General features: G+C 41.7%; 2 protein-coding genes across 12 annotated transcripts in view; one reads left to right on the forward strand and one right to left on the reverse strand.

The window, feature by feature from the left end:
- The window catches only part of GNAL (G protein subunit alpha L), a 323,051-nt gene extending 315,574 nt beyond the window's left edge, over positions 1 to 7,477 (forward strand). For all 3 annotated transcript variants that reach the window (XM_045008183.1, XM_045008184.1, XM_045008185.1), the window contains one exon: positions 5,786 to 7,477. In XM_045008183.1, the coding sequence (XP_044864118.1) occupies positions 5,786 to 5,932 (147 nt within the window). In that variant the 3' untranslated portion in view covers positions 5,933 to 7,477. The remainder of the gene's footprint in view (positions 1 to 5,785) is intronic.
- MPPE1 (metallophosphoesterase 1) overlaps positions 7,451 to 18,996 on the reverse strand; it is a 33,691-nt gene continuing 22,145 nt past the window's right edge. For all 9 annotated transcript variants that reach the window (XM_045008191.1, XM_045008193.1, XM_045008192.1 and 6 more), the window contains 8 exons: positions 18,607 to 18,715; positions 17,449 to 17,552; positions 15,633 to 15,713; positions 13,410 to 13,518; positions 11,827 to 11,901; positions 11,595 to 11,717; positions 10,671 to 10,811; positions 7,451 to 9,563 (listed from right to left, as the gene is read on the reverse strand). In XM_045008191.1, the coding sequence (XP_044864126.1) occupies positions 9,381 to 9,563; positions 10,671 to 10,811; positions 11,595 to 11,717; positions 11,827 to 11,901; positions 13,410 to 13,518; positions 15,633 to 15,713; positions 17,449 to 17,552; positions 18,607 to 18,715 (925 nt within the window). In that variant the 3' untranslated portion in view covers positions 7,451 to 9,380. The remainder of the gene's footprint in view (positions 9,564 to 10,670; positions 10,812 to 11,594; positions 11,718 to 11,826; positions 11,902 to 13,409; positions 13,519 to 15,632; positions 15,714 to 17,448; positions 17,553 to 18,606; positions 18,716 to 18,996) is intronic.

An 18,996-nucleotide genomic window follows, 5' to 3' on the forward strand; every position in this document is an offset into this window, starting at 1 on the left:
AACGCATCATGGACCATGATGTGCTTTTACCCTATGCTATACAGATTTCACAGGAGAGACCAGCATTTCTTAAATTGGGGGTCCTGACCCAAAAGGGAGTTTCAGGGTGGGAGTCACAAGGTTATTTTAGGGGGTTGCGGTATTGCCACCCTTACTTCTGTGCTGATTTCAGAACTGGGGAGCCAGAGAGCGGTGGCTGTTGGCCAGGCGCCTAACCCTGAAGGGGTGGCCGGAGAGTGGCGGCTGCTGACTCAGGGCCCAGCGCAGAAGTAAAGATGGCAATACCATACCATACCGTGCCATTTTTCCTTCTGCACTGCTGCTGCTGGTGGTGGCTCTGCCTTCAGAGCTGGGCTCCCGGCCAGCAGCTGCCGCTCTCCAGCTGCTGAGCTCTGAAGGCAACGCTAGTATAGCAGTGCAGAAGTAAGGGTAGCAGTACCGCAACCCCCCCTACAATAACCCTGTAACCTCCCCACAACTCCTTTGTGAGTCAGGAGCCCACAATTACAATACTGTGAAGTTTCAGATTTAAATAGCTGAAATCATGAAATTTATGATTTTTAAAATCCTATGACTGTGAAATTGAGCAAAATGGACCGTGAATTTGATAGGGCCCTAGTTATAGACCTGTCTGAATCCCCCTAGTAGATAGTCAACAGTCTGTTGTAATGGGACCAAACCTTTGGATCCCACATGCTTCCAAGCCAGCTAGGTCTGGGCAGCGACAAGTGACTTGTTTCTAACTCTGGGCCTCCGAGGCACCCACCTCCCAGGTGCAGACCTCCCATCTGGGCCCTGTTCCTTGGGATGTGGGACCCACAATCTAGCTGCCCTAGGCCCCTGAAACCAGTTCTTTGGGTTCCTCAGTCAAATATGCATGCTCCCACACCAAAGTCCCCTCCAGCAGCATTCTGGACTATAGTTTAACTCTTCGGGGACACCTGGCAGGTAAAGTAAGGAACACAGGCTTGCACAGGAGTTCAGAAAACACAGTAACTTTTACTCGGAAAGCACACAAGAGTTACAGATCTGGGTATAAAACAACAAACACCTACACATTCTCTCTCCTGAATCACTTCTAGTGAGTGTTAAGGCCCAGCCCGTGTATCAGGCAGGTAGGCCCCTCCTGCAGTTCTTCTGTTTCCTTAGTAATCATAGAATATCAGGGTTGGAAGGGACCTCAGGAAGTCATCTAGTCCAACCCCCTGCTCAAAGCAGGACCACTCCCCAACTAAATCATCCCAGCCAGGGCTTTGTCAAGCCTGACCTTAAAAACCTCTAAGGAAGGAGATTCCACCACTGCCCTAGGTAACCCATTCCAGTGCTTCACTACCCTCCTAGTGAAAACATTTTTCCTAATATCCAACCTAAACCTCCCCCACTGCAACTTGAGCTATTCAGCTGGTGAGAGAGACTCATAGATTCCAGAGCCAGAGTGGGTCACGGTGACATCTTGGGGCTCAGGAACCATTTGTAAACCTTGATGGCCTGACCCCGAGTCACTCCCAGAGCTGATGCCCCCATCCCCCACGAGGGGCTGTCGAGAAGGGCTTGGAGCTCAGATTCCAGATGCTCTGGCCAGATGTGAACAGCTGGGAGTATGGCCCCACTTGCAACTGGTGGAAAGGAAAGGGTGGTGAGCCTAGACCATGCCCAAAAACACGCGGCCCCTCCCTATGGCCCATGGATGGGGGATTTGGGGCCTGGAGCTGAGGTGGAGCGATCAGGGAACGTAGGGTGTAGTGAGGAGGAAGGAGTTAGGGGGTCTAGGGAAGCTGGAGAAGGATTTGGGGGCAGCAGGAGGCTGGGGAAAGGGTATGGGGCAGAGGTGTATGGGGGAGGGGTGGCAGTCCATTAGCTGTCGGAAAACACACGGCCCAGGGGGAATTTGCAGTGCTATGGGTAAATTAGAGGTACGGGGTGGGGGGGGAGCAGGGGAAGAAAATCTTGGGGGCTGGGGGCCGGGATGGGTGGTAGGATAGAGGAGATGTTGCAAGGTTATGGGGCAGAGGGTACATCCAGGGGCTGGTACTTACCAGAGAACATGACACCATCCTCTCCTTCCTGTGAAGCTGGCTGGGCTCAGCTCCTCACTGCCAGCATTGTAACCCTGTGTACCAGGTTTCAACGCCCAGAGCGGGGCACTGAGACCAGCCAGCTCCATGACCCTTTGAAATATTCTGGCTACCCAATTTTGGGTCACACCTTAAGGGTTGAGAAATCCTGCTGGTAAGTTGTTCCAATGGTTAATCACCCTGACAGTTAAAAACTTACCCCTCATCTCCAGTCTGAATTTCTCTAGCTCCAACTCCCAGCCATATGACGGCGTTAGACCTCTCTCCGCTAAATTGAAGAGCCCTGTATCAAATATTTGTTCCCCCAGCCAAGCACAGATTTTGCTCTTACATAAGGTTTCAGTCCCCTCTGTCGTGTGACCCATACATCAGCTTCAGCACCGCAATCAGGTGGCTGAAGTGTGAGATTCTCGTCCCAGCTTTGGCCCTGTGCCTGGCATAAAAGAGACAGAACAGCATGAAGGGGGCCTAAATATCCCCTCTCTGGCCAGAGAAGGATTCCCCCTGTTTAGTCACATCTGAAGACAGCTTTAAGGCTGCCTTCTGAGGTCCACCTGACAAGTCTTGATTAATGGTCATGCCTGGGGCAGGAGTGTTTTGGGGTGGGAGCAGAGCACATGGTGCTGCAGAGATTCCTGGCAGGCCTGAGTAGCTTCCATCATTTAGACAGGACCCCAGCGCTGGTTATACCTGGAGCTACCCAGGATTTCAAGGGTGCTAACGTGAACCTAAACCTCCCCTCCCCGTGGAAGCACTGCACAGAATCTCACCTTGAGTTTATGGGCAGATAATTTTCACACATCTGTTCTTTCCATTATTCAGTCTAAAAGAAAATGGGAGAATCCAAACACTTATGTGGATATTTAAAATGTCAGCCGGCTCAAGTGAAAGTTTTTCTAGTAAAAATATTCCTAAGGCGTTGCACTGTGCCACTGCCAATGGCAACAGGCGAGTAAGACTGAAGTAGTTATTTTACTTTACATTTTAAATACTGTTCTGAAGCAAATTAGAAAGAGAAACCTTGAACATTTTATGCTTCAGAGAGTGAAGGAGTTTTTCATCTCACTACCCTTGTTACATTTTTCTTTCCAGTTCTTTATGGTCTGTATTTTTTTTTCTTGTTCTGCTCCATTACATTTCCTGGAAAATCTGCCTTTATTACGTATACGTTCTTTATTGTAATTTTGGTAGCTTATAGTCATGTTCATGGGTCTGGCACATCAGCCCCCTGCTACTGCTGCACAAGACACTTTAGGAATGGTGCTTTGGTAGCCTGTGAAAGTCGTGTCGTCTTATAGCCCTCTGCAACTGTACCTGGCACGCTGCAACTCTCAAAACTCTCCCTCTGCTGACCCGGACTGCAGCCACCAATTCTATTTCAGATGATTGTCTTAATTAAACACAGGTTTAGCACAGACTAGTTACGAAAAGGTGTTTATATTTAAACACACCTCTGACTAATATTGCTAAAAAGTATGAGAAGGTAAGCATTTCATTCTCTCACTCTCATTTGCAGAAGCGCTAACTATCTGAAAGCCCCCTTGACTTCAAGTTACAGGTATTCAGTACCTGTGCAAACTACGCTATTGGTTTCCAATTTATGAAAGCATGAGCTAGGTATGAGAGGAAGAACTGTTTGGCTCACCAAGACAAGACTGGCAATCCAGCTCTTTGCCTCAGCAAAATTTTTCTTTCCTTGCCAGATTAGGTCACATGTCTAGTTCATGGTAGTGTCTCCTATTTCACGAGGTCTCTGTTTCATAGGAAACTCTCCAGGCTCCTAGTCCTGTGCTTAATCACAAGACTATCCTTCCTCCTCACAATGTTGAACCCAGCATTCATCTATTCTTTACAATTCTCCCAAAACAAATATTGATGTTTTATATACAGGATTCTGCAACTGCTGATGTTTTCCTTCAGTACAATGGGTCAGCCCTACAGAAACAGCAGCGGGGCAAATCTGGTTTATTCTGGTTTTTATTTTGAAAAAATCTGAATTTTTTTTTCTTGGACTTGAAGCAGCTACTGTCTGAATACATTGACCTGCATTCCAAGAATAGTATATTTAGCTCCTTTCAGAAGAATCTGTTGTGTTCTTAGTAATCTTGACCTGTTCATAATTATAGGGATCCAACATCAATATTTTTCTTGTATTCTAGTATAGTAATGGTTCTTCTGCTAAATGTTATTATAGAGGTGTGTATTTTTCCTTGAGTTGGCACTCACTTCTCTTAATACAAGTCTAATATGACTCCTCAGAATAAGTTTTGAGTTGAAAATTCAGTAGATGTTAATCTCCTAAAATTATACGGTTGCTTAACTGCTAGGGCACAAAAAAGACCACATTTTGAAAACACATATTTTAACATGCTGCTGTAGAGTCTCAAATGTAACTGGGCATCACCAAAACATTGTGGTGAATTAGCTACTTTGTACTTCGCTTGGTGGAATGAGAAATTGGCTGTATATGATAAGCACTGTACTCCTAACAGCTAATGGCGATTCTCTGTCACTCAAATAGCAGGGCCCCGTGCTTTTGAAGTAGGACGGATGACTTCTGTTCTTTGTTATTACCATAAAGCTGTACAGGACATGTATGATGCACACAGCAGTCCACAGCAAGCTAGTGTTCACACCTCAGCTTGATGCAAACTGTATATTCATGTAGACAAGCTACATTGCTGATTTAAAACAAAAGTTCACAGTTTTGCCACTTGGTGGCACCAAAAAAAGAAAAATAATTCCTGGGATAGATGCATTACAGAAACAGGTTATATATGAGAATGTACCTACAATATATAGCATAGCCGCTCTTACAAGATACCCTTCATGCAGTTATACTGGGTATTTTAATGGTATTTTAACCTTATAATACTATGCTTAATATTCTGTTAAAACTTTGTTTATATTTTACCTGGTTTACCCAACTCATAAATTGGAAATACTAATTAGGTCTCCTGGTAGTGCACGATTATTTTGCATATAGTAACATTAAAATATACCATGAGTTGAAATGATTATTCTTTAAAGTTACCCTCTGATCTCATTCCTGGGTCTCTGTTTCCTAGTGCAAAACAGGGGAGTATTTTGGTCTCTAAGGGCAGTGGTAGTGGGATGGATTGTGAGCCACTCCCCTCGCTCGTTGTCACATGAAATGCAAATTTCCCCACACTAGCCTTTTGATGTTCTGTAGACATAACTTTTAGGGGGGAAAGTGTAGCTTAGTTTTCATGCCCATTCACTCCTTGGTCTCTCTTGCTGTCAACTAGAGTACCAATTGTAATGGTCGCAGTCTAGCCCCTAGTAGATGACCCATACTATAAAACAAACCAATATTGGTTGCAGTTGTTAGCTGGCAGTGAGTTCTATTAACTATCAGACTCAACATGAGTATCTAAGAATTGAAAGTCAACTTAAATGGGGGCTTTTTCACTAGATTGCCAGCAGCTAATCTGTTAAAGGGCTAAATGTGTTTTTATGCCTACCTACTTAATACATTTCTTCAGTGTGTATCGTATGAAAACACAGACATATCTTTGGAAGGCATAGGCACATCCAGGATTTGTGTTTGGATAGTCAAACTGGCAGTGCTGAAAACTGGGCTTTTGCTCTTCAGCTAATCTTTTACAACTGGGCACGTGTTTGGGATGTAATGAGCTGACAGACCCCTGAGTAATCAGTCTTCAATATGTTCTCTTCTTTTTCTGCAGAGGATAAGTACAGCAAGTGGAGATGGCAGGCATTACTGCTACCCACATTTCACATGTGCAGTGGACACAGAAAACATCCGCAGAGTGTTCAACGATTGTCGAGACATCATTCAGAGAATGCATCTTCGCCAGTATGAACTCTTGTGATTGGGATCACCGTGGAGCCTGTGGTTTTAAATACTTAGCTCCTTCCTCTCTTGCTCTCTCTATACTATGCCACACAGGGTGGAAGAAAATACTACAGAAATGTCAGTCTTTTCAGGTTACCTTAATTATTTCGCCTTTGAGCTGATTTGCAGCAAGTTTGGGTTTCTTTTCTGCCATGCTTTTTGGGACTATTTGTGTGCTTTATTTTGATATGCCACTTCTTTGTCATTCCACTAAGCCCTTTGGCTACCTCTGTTGCTTTAGGGGTGTGTTTTGTTTTTTGGGTTTTATTTTTGCTAATTGAACATAACCTGCTAAATTTTTTCCAGCAGGTTATGTTAGTTCAAACTAGTATGTCAGCTGGATGACACTAAAGTCATACCTATCCTTGTGTGGGTCCCTTTTTTAACATGATATTAAGAGTACTTGATGGTTGAAAAAAGAATAATGCACTTTGTATCAGGTTATTAAATACTGTTGAGGAAGTATACACACAATGTAGCAGCACCACAATATTTATTACTCTGTCACAGTTTTTAGCATTACTGAGTTGCAGGTCAACTGATAAAGTGACCTCCTCTTTTAAGCCGTTACTGGCACAGGAAGTAGAGTAGATAATGAGAGGCATGGTGAAGATAAGCAATTTTTCTGGGGTTTTGGGGCTAAGTGCCTCTACACACCTCAGGCATTTGAATTACAGCTACTTTTTCAGCCTGTTGCATCTAGGCAGAAAATGTACCACCCTCACTTATGTTATTTGTGCTGTCCACAAATGATCCGTTTAGTTTAGATCATTCTTGGACAACAGTCCTCTCCCTATATATATATATTTTTTGTTTTACTGCTGGTTTATTATATTGTACAGACTGTAAAATGTAATATTATTTTGTACAACTTTATTGAAGAAAAATACTTGTAGAAGATCTTTGTGCCTTGATTATGGCTGTACCTGTAAAATGAGCTAAGATGTAAGTATGTTTTTGATTGCGCTGTACAGCTTGATGTCAACCTTACCTGCAGCAGTGACTGGGGGTAAGAACTTTATCTGTAGAGTTTAGGGATTTTTTTCTGGTTTATATAAAAACAATGCTCTTTAGTATAAAAAATATAAATTATGCAAATTAACCACTTACCTTTTCAAGTAAGGTATTACAGTCACCGGATGTTGCAGCAACATGCCTTTCTCTTTTGAAATCTCAGCTTTAAAACATTGGAATTCATTCAAGTGTCCAAATTGCAACCTGGTGTTGTTTTAATGGGAATCAAGGATTTTTTTTCCTTTAACTTTAGAAATATGTTTAGTAATTCTTTGGTCATTCATAGTACGTCACAATTGCACAGGCCGATTGTGAATGTGTAAAGCACCATTATATAGAGCTCGTCAATCTTTGTACCAACAACAGCTTTCATTGTGCAAGTAAATAGCAAGAAGGGGGGTGGGGGGAGAGGAGGTATAAACCCTTGTGTCTGGCCTAAGAGAATTACAAGATGACATTTTTATTTCTCTTTTAATAAAGAGACATTAGAAAATTGTTTTATTTTAAATATTGTAGAATCAAACTGTGTGAATATTTCTCAAACTTGAATAATTTATGCAAATGACATTCTCAAAACAAGTTGTGGTACAGTACAATATATAAAAAGCAAGAATTGCTGTAGCAATAAGGCATGTCCTTTTTAGTAACTATAACACTGCTTTATATTTTATACATAGGTGTTTTACGTCTCTGTGAGTATATACTTTTACTGTGTCCAAGATAACCTGTACAAATGTCTAAAATTACAGTTGCAATAACAGAAACCTAGAGAAGTGTTAGCCTACATTACTTCATAGATTGTTTAATCACTCCTTGGACTAGCTCCATCCTTTTGTTTTAAATTTTAGGGACAAATTAAGATCTGAATTGTTTTCAAGAACACAATCTGAATCAGATTTTTATAATACAGCCATGATTTGTGTTATTTATAAACCCAGTCCTCTTTTACTTAAAATTAGAGAAATTTAGTAATTTTATTTTAAAATAGGATAATTTTAGAGACAGTACAGTATCTTTGTAAGATTATCCTTCCAAGTGAAATTGCTAGTAGGATGTATAGTCTTGATATTTCTATATTTGCAATTCAGTTATGTATTTCCTAGAAAATGAAAGGCAGGGGTTAGCTAGTAATAGGTATAATTCCCTACATCTACCACTGCCGGTTAGCCATAGATTCTCACACTTCCCCTTCCAAAATTATTTTAGAAACATGAAAACTTTACCTTTTTAAGGGGGAATGAGTAATAAAAGAAAAAGTAGGCAAAACAAACCACCCCTGTAGGCTAAAAACCACCGGTTCTGCAGGAGCACCAAAAGGAAAACTGGTTCCTGCTGTGGACTTTCCTTATGGGTTTTCTTTTAATTGCATTTGTCTATCCTGTCCACATAAAGCACCAGGGATTCTGGCTTCTAGATGTTTGCAATCTAGCCACCCAGAGGCAGACAACCTCTCACCTCCGCCAGCTCTGAGGATTGCTGTGGCTCCAATGGAGCGCTGCTGCTACAGCTTTCCCCTACGAAGCAATCCCCAAAACTCCATGAAAGTTGATGTTACAGCTCAAAGCTGGCTCTGCATTAATAGAACCAAGTCTTGTTAACATTCTTTTGGAATCCTACAGGGGCATAACGTGCACCTGGTCCTCCACCATGAAGCAGATGGGAAAATGTTACTGCAGCAGTATCTGACCTCCCTTGTTGGGGAAAACCTCTCCACATTGACCTATAGGGTGCAATAGGGCCCTGTAGTTTAAGATTATCATAGCACATTTTATTAAAAAGAACAGCTTGAGAGGTTCCACCCCAAATTTTTGGAAGGGCTGAAGTGTTTTGGCAAGTAGACCCTGGAGGGGTGGAAAGATGGTCTAGCAGACAGGGGATTACAGTCCAGAACTACTAACGCAGCACGGATTTCTCCCAAACAACAGTTTTGTGTGTGTGACAGGTTAGGAATGCTAAGGAAATCCACTGATGTATCTATCTCCTGCTGACATTAAGAAACAAAAGTATCACATTAGAAGGGCATGTAGCAATAAAACATACAGTGATGGTTCCAGCTCGAAAGACTATGCCTCCTCCCGGGTAGGACATACTAGTGCAGAGGCTGTAGGATTTACATAATGTACAGTTACAAACTTTTAGTATACATATTTGATACAAAAATTATAGCAAGGAAATGGACTCATTTGATTGTAGAATACTGTATTTTTGTACAGCATGAAAACAGTTCATTTCAGTTAATTATTTATCCTGTAGTAGTCATATCAACTGTGTAGGATTTCTATGGTATGTGTAAATGCGACCTGCCTTCGGATTAACAATCCAATTAGGTCATTTGCTGGCATGAATATAGTCTGATGTTTGACTGTTCTCAGCTTTGGTATTTCAGTAACTGAATGCAGATGTCTGGCTCTTCATACTGCTTTATGCTTCCTGATTAAGTGCTGAGCAAAATAAAAAGGTGGATTGAAAAGTTGAAGATGAGCTAGTATCAGTACCCCAAGTATAGCCCCTGCTATACAGTATATAGTAACAACTCTGCTCTCAAGTGGAAGGAAACACTTGTAGAGGGAGAAGTCGGTTGGTGTTATGCTGCCCTGAAAAAGAAAGGTAGACCATCATGCTGTTGCTAAGAGGTTTGGTAAAGGTTTAGTAAGTCTACATCAAAAACAGCTGTGATGTTTAAGTTCTACATTAGGGGGCAGAACCTGGACTAATAGTACCAATGCTATGCAGTCAGTCCACATCCTATAGCACTGGAGACTAGACATGCTGCAGAAGTAATGTGCATGGTTTGAGAGTAACCACTTTTAAGGAAAATAGAATAGGCACAAGCACTTGATTGGATAGGTAGCAGCTGGTAAAAGCAGGACTACTTAGCAAAAGAAACATGCCAACTGTTAAATAAAATACATGGATTGAGAAGGGACTTAGTGTTGTCTAGGGACTAAAGAGTGTAAACCAAAGAGTAATGAGATTTGAGTTTCTTTTCCCCATGCCACAAGATGCTGAAAAGTAAACAAACTGATTGTAGATTTTGCTATTTAAAACAGAACTTTTCAAAAACTTGAATTATTGTAGAACTGGTTGTTTTCTCCATCTCTATGTGGTACATATTAAACAAGATACTGTACATTGGAACTATCTGATGGAGCTTAACCAACATTCTAAGTGAAATTAGAAAACGTGTGAATTGAAACTAATGAGGCAGATTATGAGAAGACAAATGAAAACTTGCCCTCGCTGAAGTGGTTAATGGGTGAGTCTGACAGGCAAGAAAGCCATGTAGAAATCTGAGATAGATATGGTCTTATTTTCATAGTAGATAAATCAGCCAAGCAAAACTAGCCTTTCTACTGTTCAGTGCATGGTACTGATGATTTTTTATTTTATTTTTTTTTTTACAAGTCAATAGTTTACCCTGCACCCTCTTTATAAAAAACTCTGTTACACATGCTTTTTACAAATATACAAACTAGACCTTTAACAGCACTTCCTTGTACCACACAACCTGTGTGGCTCTCCTGATGTGCTTTATAAAGTGGATGCAGTGTATTAAGTAAATGTTGGGTTTTGAGGGAGAGTGGGTGTTCTGCCTTTTTAAACAAAACAAACAGGTAGCAGCAGTTTAATAAATAGCTGATTGCCATGTTGATTTATATTTATGAAAGTTACCTGACAAAAATAAAAATCTTTAAATTTACCATGATGAAACTAGGGTTGTTTCTGTTCCTCCAGCTAAATGATGGGACACTGATTTCTGGAATCTTCCCATTATGCAACACTTCACATGCACTGTGGGTATGGCCACTCAGAATCAAACGGGGATGAAACCACCATAAGAGCTATAGTGGAAACAGTACAAAATTACAAATATTAAATATAAATTCAAATTAACTTTTCAAGTCATCACACAGTTTAATATCTAGTTTTGCTTCCAATGGGCTCTCCTTCCATATTATTAATTGGGCTACTATTTTTGCAGAGTATTTTGTGAAATCCTCGTGTCTTCCACTAATATAATATTCATATTTTAATAGTAAATCACCCTATTTGACCTTTGTCACAAAAACAGGGTGGTATTTTGTAACATTTTACTATAGTAGGTAAATTCCTTATGAATTTGAACAACACTTAGTATCAAGTCTTTAGCACCACAAATAGAAAACCTGGGTCTTAAATGAAGAGTAGCACTGATTTGGAGGTGATCTGCCCTCAAACTTGAGCACATACGTTTCTGCTGTAGGAAAAAATCTCTGTTGCTCATTTAATTTATTGGGAATGTTCTGTTTAAAAATATTACTTTCGCTGATTTACTGATGATTGAGTGCTGGACAAGATCACTGACTTTTTCTATTAGTCCTACTAAAAATAGGTTACCCCTATAGTACAAAATGCTACACTGAGGATAAATGCTCTGCAGCAGACTGAGTGTCCCTGGACTTATCACGTAGAGCCCAGCAGGTCTATGAGCAGTCTCCCCCGGGCCTCACTAAACCAGGAGGAGCTGTGTGTTCAGCTTATCTCAGCTAGCATTTGCTTTTTCCAATATTATATACATAATTAAGGATTTCAGGAAGCACTGTAAAGTTACTGTGATATTAAATAAAGTTGTTAAATTACCAAACCTTTTGTGAAGCCTCTCTAGAAAGTACATCATACTTTTCTTTAAATGGGATGTTCTTTTCCTCTGGAAGAGCAGAATCTTCTCCAGTACATTCAGCATCACTTCTTCTGTAAAGAGGGTAATGCTGACAGGGATTCAAAGCAAGAGCCAGTTGTTAGCTAATGCAGCCTTTTATAAAATGTTGATAAATATGCTGAAATGGTGAAATCCTGCCCACCTAATCTCCAACACACCTGTAAAAGGATTGGTTCTGAAGCTGGAAGCTGTTCCACACCACTGCATCTTTTGTTGGAATGAATCTGTTCCTGCTAATAAAATCAAGCCAGACAAACATAATTGTGTCTGTGCAGCACTAGTTCTGTATTTATTACATGCTTGGAGGGCCAGGACAGAAATGCAAAATAGAAGACCATGTAAGATATTTTCCTCAAAAAAAAGAAGAACTAGTATTGTATAAGGATTATTGCAAAGTACTTGTTTACAGTGTCTATCAGAGAAACTAATCATATGAGGCCTTACAAAGTCAGGGGATAGAAATTAAGAGGTATAGGTAAGGGAGAAAAGCTGTATGATGGGATGATTTGAAGAGAGCTGATGCTGTGTAGGAAGTCTGTTCCAAATGGCAAGTGATTCAGAGCACATCTCACAGAGGTCAGATTATGAAGGGATAGAGAAGAGGATGGAACTACGTGAACAGAAGCCTGAAGCAAGTGCACAAAGTGTTTTAAAAATCAAGACTGCCAATTAGAACTGGACTTTAATGAACAAGTTGCTAGTGAAATTTTTCGAGAATGCCATGGATGCAATTGCACTCTCTCTCTCATATATATATTGCTGCCACCTTCTGATATATATCTATAGATATATAGAGATATATATCAGAAGGTGGCAGCAACACTTTACAGAACATGCTGAACCATAGAGAACTGGAATAGCTACACAGAAGGCAAGAGGATATGAAAGCATGCTTGAAGATTTCAGCAGTGGTGGGAATCAAATTAGTAGTATTCAGAGGCAGCGTTGGACAGATAATGGCAACATGCAAGTCTGCAGATCCAGGAGATATCGGATGAATGTAAAATTCTCCATTAAGAAGGGAAAGAGGAAATGGGGTGGTTTGATACTCTTTTTACTTAAGAAGAATTGTATTGATGTAGTGGAAGGAAATTAAGGTAAATTCACAAATTAATTTGGTCAAGACGGAGGAGTGTTTAAAAAGAGTACATTTGAAAAGCCGCATGAGAGCTCAGGTTAGGAGGAGACATGACAGGCAAAAGGTAGATAGAAAAAGGCTCTGTCCATGTAAGAATAACACTTAGATCACAAAGTGCTTTACAAAGGAGAATAACCATTAATAATTTTACAGATGGGGAAACTGAGATGAAGTGACTTGCAGATCAGTGGCAAAGTGAGGAACAAAATCCAGGTCTCCAGACTGCCTATCCATTAGACTATGCAGGCTCCCTTACAAGATCAGAGACCAGCGTAAGTGATATTACATGTGGCAGAGAAAAAGGCTACAGAATTTTGCTGACGGAGAGAGAACAGACCGGACAAGATTAAAGACCTGTGCCCCGGTCTTTCTGAAGTTAACAGAAAGACTGGGGCAGGGGGAGTCAGCAACATGCACACTGAAATCCACCGTGAATATGGAGGTAAGAATGATTAAAGAGACAAGGCCAGAGCACTATGAGAGGAAGGACAAAACACAAACTAGAAACTGAGATTTTTCAAAGGAGAAGAACCTGACTTCCAGCCCGACTATAACTGCAACTCCAACTCTGCAGTTACAGTGAATGGACTATTGGACTCTTACCTGGTGGGAGCAATTCAGTTTATGAGAAAGCTTCATGAGCTTTGCCTCTGCCCTGCTGCAGACAGTGCACCCATCACCTTCCAGGGCAACACTGTTCACCATGACAAAGCTGGGAGAGAACAGAGAGGGAATGGGCGAAAAGACAACTGTTAGGTCTCCAGACACTAGGGGTGAGAGATGAAGCCCTTCTTTAAAAAAAAAAAAATCAAACAAGTTCATAATTCAGAAAAAAAAAAACTCAGTGTATGAACTAAATTCAATAACGACTGTGCCCAGGCCACACACTAGACCAGGGGTTCTCAAACTTTATTGCACCACGACCCCCTTCGCCAACAAACGTTACATCACGGCCCCAAGAGAGGGGACCGAAGCCTGAGCCTGCCCAAGCCCCACTGCCCCGGCAAAGCCTGAGACCCACTGCTCTGGACAGAGGGGCCAAAGCTGACGCCCAAGGGCTTCAGCCCCCCCAGGCAGAGGTCCTGCAACCTGAGCCTCACCACGCAGGGCTGAAGCCCTTGGACTTTGGTTTCAGCCCTGGGCCCCAGCAAGTCTAAGCCAACCCTGCCAACCCTGTTCACTTTGGGGTCCCAACCCACAGTTTGAGAATGGCTGCACTAGCCGTATCTCTCAAATACTGATACTGCATGCTACCACAGCTTTCCATGATCACCCACTTTATTGTTAGACACTAATCTAGTCAGTAGGGTTGCATAGCAAAGTTTAGATGCTGTGATGAATCTGATATCCACATAATTTGTGAGGCACTATTTAAAATTATATCCTCTTGCAGTGCAATAATCCATAACACTGAAATCTGAAGGTGAGAAGTTGCTTTGGCACTTGTATCTCAGAAGCCAGAGGTGCCTTGTGAGCAATGTTAAAGCAAAGCTATACTGCATTTGGCAGCCTCTGCCCAGGGAAGGCCCCACAAATGAACCTGGACCTTGTGTATAGGTTGCCAGCAAAGTGCACCGGAGGGTTGTGATCTCTAAAACACTCTAACATGCCCTGTAGAGGGTGCAAGATGCAGGGCAGTTACAGCACACCACACAGCCTTCTGGCACTGGGTAGGCAAGCCCTTAGTTTGATTAACACCTAAAGAGAAGTGTCTCTCACTTAACCATGGGTCTCTGGCAAAGCAGGGTAGGGAAGCTTTCACTGTACTTACCTAACTCTACCTTTGTTGTAGCATTTAAATAAACTGAATTTTTCTTGCTACTAGGCTCTTACCTGTCACAAGCATAAATAGGCACTTATTTTTATATTAGGCCAGCCTGCTAGCCAACAGAGAAAGGACATATTCACAGCTCAGCATGCAGGAGGAGGGAACAGTTGTGTGCTTATATACAAAAGTGAGCTAGATTCCATCATGGAAGGGTTGCTGGCAAAAAGCAGATCTTAAATTGCAGCCAACATTTTTCACTAAATAGCTACTTATTGTACTAGTGTTCTAGAACACATTTACCAAGCAGTATTAATAAGCAAACTCATTTCAACGAGCAGATGGTCAATTGAGTACTATACACACAGTCTGGAGTAAGGAGAGGATGTTAGTCCCTGTTTAATGACTATTTTAAGAATGTTAGCTGAAATGTGTGTTTAGGGTCACAGACTTGAGTAATACATGGTTGTATTAAACTGGGGGTCTATTTTCTCATAAGCCTGCATGAAGCACACTTTCTTTCTTTCATGGGTGATATAGCACTTCCAGCCTGATTAAAATACTTGCTTAATGTTTAAAAAAAATTAAGTGATACATTTGTAGCCTTTATTTCCTACATTCTTGTGAATTAATGTATGTGGTCAGAATATAAGTCAGAGTGTAGATGAATACAATGTATTTCCCTTCACTTTATCTGACAAAAAAAATTCTGATGTCGTTCAGCCCGGAGCCCCCTCCCAGATTCCAAACCCCTCCCGCATCCCAACCTCCTGCCCCAGCCCGGTGAAAGTGAAGGTGGGGGAAAGAGAGCAACGGAGGGAGGGGGAAATAGAGTGAGTGAGGCGGGGCAGATCCTGGGTTGATCTTCAATTCAAAAAGTGATCTTGTGCATAAAAAGATTGGAGACCACAGCTTTACGTATTTAAAAAAAAAGTTTCTTGGGAGTAAATAATGTTTTATATTTAACAAATATTCATGAGAACACAGTACAATGGGTTCAGGAAATAAAAGTTTAAAAAAAAAATGAAAAAGCTCAAAATGTTGGCAAAAATTATACTCACTTTACCCCCTTCCGGGCTATTAGCTTTCCTGAGGTGAAGTTGAAAACTTTTGCAAACCGTTTTAACTTGTAAGTGGTCATTCTGTGTTTAAAAGACAAAAGCAGTATGATGCTCAGAAACTTGCCGTTATAAGTAATTGTATATAGTTCTGTTACAGATTTAAATGGCAATTCCCTAACAGGTACTGCTCCGTGATCCAGATTAAACCTTAAAACTGAGATTCTCCATGGGATGGATACAGCCTCTCTGAGTCTATTCTGGCCCCAGAGCAAGCATAACCAAGCCAGGGAGTATTGCCCCCAATACAAGCACAATGTGAAATACAACAGATGCAAAATTACCCTCTCTGATGCTGAGAGAGTAGGGAATGGGGCAGAATACCCACAATACCTTGGCTGCATTTTTGGGTCACTGCAGCACAGCATGAGTTATAGCAGCAGCCTGAACATGATGTGACCCTGAAGCCACCTTTACAGGGCACTCCTAACTCTCACTCTGTGCACATGAGCTACACCCAAGGTCTGGCTCTAAAAATGCAACCCAACCCATCTTAACTGATGCTTGAAGACAAAAGCCTAAATAATAAAAAAAAAGCCTGACTCACATGGAAGCCAACAGTTAGTACTGCCAAATCCTGTGAATTAATGGTGAGTCATGGGATTTTGGAACCTGTAGGAGGTACTCTCACAAAGCCCCAAGCAGCCACTCCTTTCACACAATTTTCAGGGCTGGTCATGCAGGCAGAGCTCAAGTGAGAGCCTCTGGAACTGAGAAAAACAGATCTGCCCTTGCCATTGAGCCCTGCCTTCATGTATGGATTGGCGCTATCTCAGTGGTAGCAGAGAGAGGGTCCTGGGACAGCAAGACACAGAGAAAGATGTAGGTGAGGGAAGGAGTCAGGAAAAAGCTGCTGTTGAGTCTGAGGCCCAACAGCATTACACCCAACCCCACCCCAATACTTGCTCTGCTGTGGACCCAGCAGCAGCTTTTCTCCAACTACACACAAACCCATTGCCAGGTCAGTGCTTGAGATGTAGGTGGAGGGAAGGAGTCAGGAAAAAGCTACACAGCAGCCACTCCTCCGGGGGGTCAGAGAACAGGTGCTGCCAGTCCAGGGCAGACAAATCCAAGGTGAATTTACTGTAAATTATTGGATAATTGATCTATTAATGTAGCTGATCAAAGTTATGCAAACAAAGTCTGATTTTAAAATTATTTTTTAAATGCTTTCAATGTGAATTATTTTAAAAAATAAGGATTGTCTTTATAATTACTGCACTGAGATACAGATAGCTCTGCATGGGGTTTTGCAGTAATTAACTAGGTGGGAGATGCTGTAAAGACATTCGTACATGTAAAGATCTTTCAGCTCACATAAATCCTTAATAGGAAGACTTGATACATAAGAGGAGTATTTTGTGTTTCTTGGATGTTCATTTTCCAGTTCCACTGTATAGCCCTCATCCAGCAGGAGAGAAAGTAAGACAGTAATAGGAAATGGATGGCAGTTGCCCTGTCTTAGGGGCTGAGGGAGAGGAAGTGGGAGCTCCATCTGAGCAGCCAGAGAGAAGCGTGTATTAAAGGTTGACTCTTCAACCTGAAAGTCTGTCACACACACACACACACACACACACACACATATATACTGACAGAGGAATAGAGAGGCGTTAAAGTCAAAAGTCAGACTAAAAACCAACATTTGACTTTGAGGCCAATCCGATGTTATTCGATCTCTTGAGGCTGGCAATAATGAGTTACTGTTTACATCCTGACATTTCATACCTGACAGTGCACTGAATTTTTCTGAAATACTTACTCATAGTGAAAGCCAATGTCATGGTTGCCAACAACCACCATTAGCTCAGTGCGAACTGGATGTCGGAACATTTTCTGAAACCGCCTGACATCATCTGCCCAGGCCTGCAGGAAAATTGTAAAAACAGCTGATGTTGAAGGCAACTATGAAAGGACTTAGCAGTAGGCTTTCACCTTGACATTTTCATGTTTTATGTGTTTGGGTTGGGGAGAGGAGAAAGAAGCTATTGGAAAAATCAAGTCCAGGGAGAATCACCAAATTTCAGTTTATAGTCAACCCACTGGAAACTACCACTGCCAAGACGAGAGCAGCATCCATTGTATATCTTCTAAGACTGGAATATGGACAATATTAAAACAGCTATTAGTGTCATTAATATTGCAACAACAATGAACTGGCTTTAGAATTCAGGACACAAATAGAACTTTCTGACCAGCTATCAGGAAGGTCAGAGCCCCAAACACTAATACCCAATAATACATGGGCCTGACTGATTCCCTTGTTTATATTTGCAAAATTCATTTGCAAACAGCTTTAATACACTAGGCAATGCACTTCTTTGGGTTTCAGAAGGCCAATAATGCCTTTTAAAGTAAAAGGCTGGGTTAGTCATTTGCCATTCTAAAGTTTGGACTGTTGGCCACTCATGCTAATAGCCTGTCAGTGTTTACCTAGCATCATAGTGGTGGCCACAAACATTTATAAATGTTACCTCTTTTCCATACTACTCCCCAGATTATCGTTAGGAAGCACCACTCCTAATCCCCTTTTCACAGCCTCAGTTCTTCATAAGCATGAGGAGGATCACATTTAACTCGCATCTCCACAGACATGCACATTCACCTCCTCTTAACCTTGCACTGTAGGGCGCTGGAGACCAACTCAATGCAAAAGACTATGCCTACTGCCTGATCTTATTTGTGCCCACACATGCACTCCAGTTTGAGTGGAGTGCAACTGCCTTGCAGTGACTATGTCACACTACACTGGAAATTATAGAATCACGACCTACAAATCTGCAATACATCAATTGTGGAAGAGGAAAATCAAATAAAGCCTGGCTTGCTCTGCATGCCACTTATTTCCAGGAAACCACATTTCTTTTAAAGCAGTTCAGCATTTTCTGACACTAAAAACCAGTAGATGTGGACCTTTTACCTGGGAGGAGCTCCACTTTCCTTCATCAAAGACGTCTCCTAGGATGAAAACAATATCTGGCTCCAGTAATGACAAGGCAGTTTGGAAGGCTCTCTCCATTTGCCATTCCCTAAGAAAGCGAAGCATCAAATCAATAGACTCTCTTAACTGCCTGATCCTTTACTCTGATTAAACAAGGTCTTGCCTGACAGGACAGCGAAGCAGACTCTCAAAGACTGAAAGAGCAACCCAGCTAGATTTTAAACGTCAGGTTTAACACCAGCTCCTGGGCTACCTCCCTGCTCCCTCCCACCATCAAAAACTATGATCAGCACCAGCTTATGGGGACACCAGACAAAGTGCTGATACTAACCTTTTACCACAAGTTAATGGGTTATTTTCAAAGTATGT

This window comes from Mauremys mutica, chromosome 2 (assembly GCF_020497125.1).
Source record: "Mauremys mutica isolate MM-2020 ecotype Southern chromosome 2, ASM2049712v1, whole genome shotgun sequence".
Taxonomy (NCBI): domain Eukaryota; kingdom Metazoa; phylum Chordata; order Testudines; family Geoemydidae; genus Mauremys; species Mauremys mutica.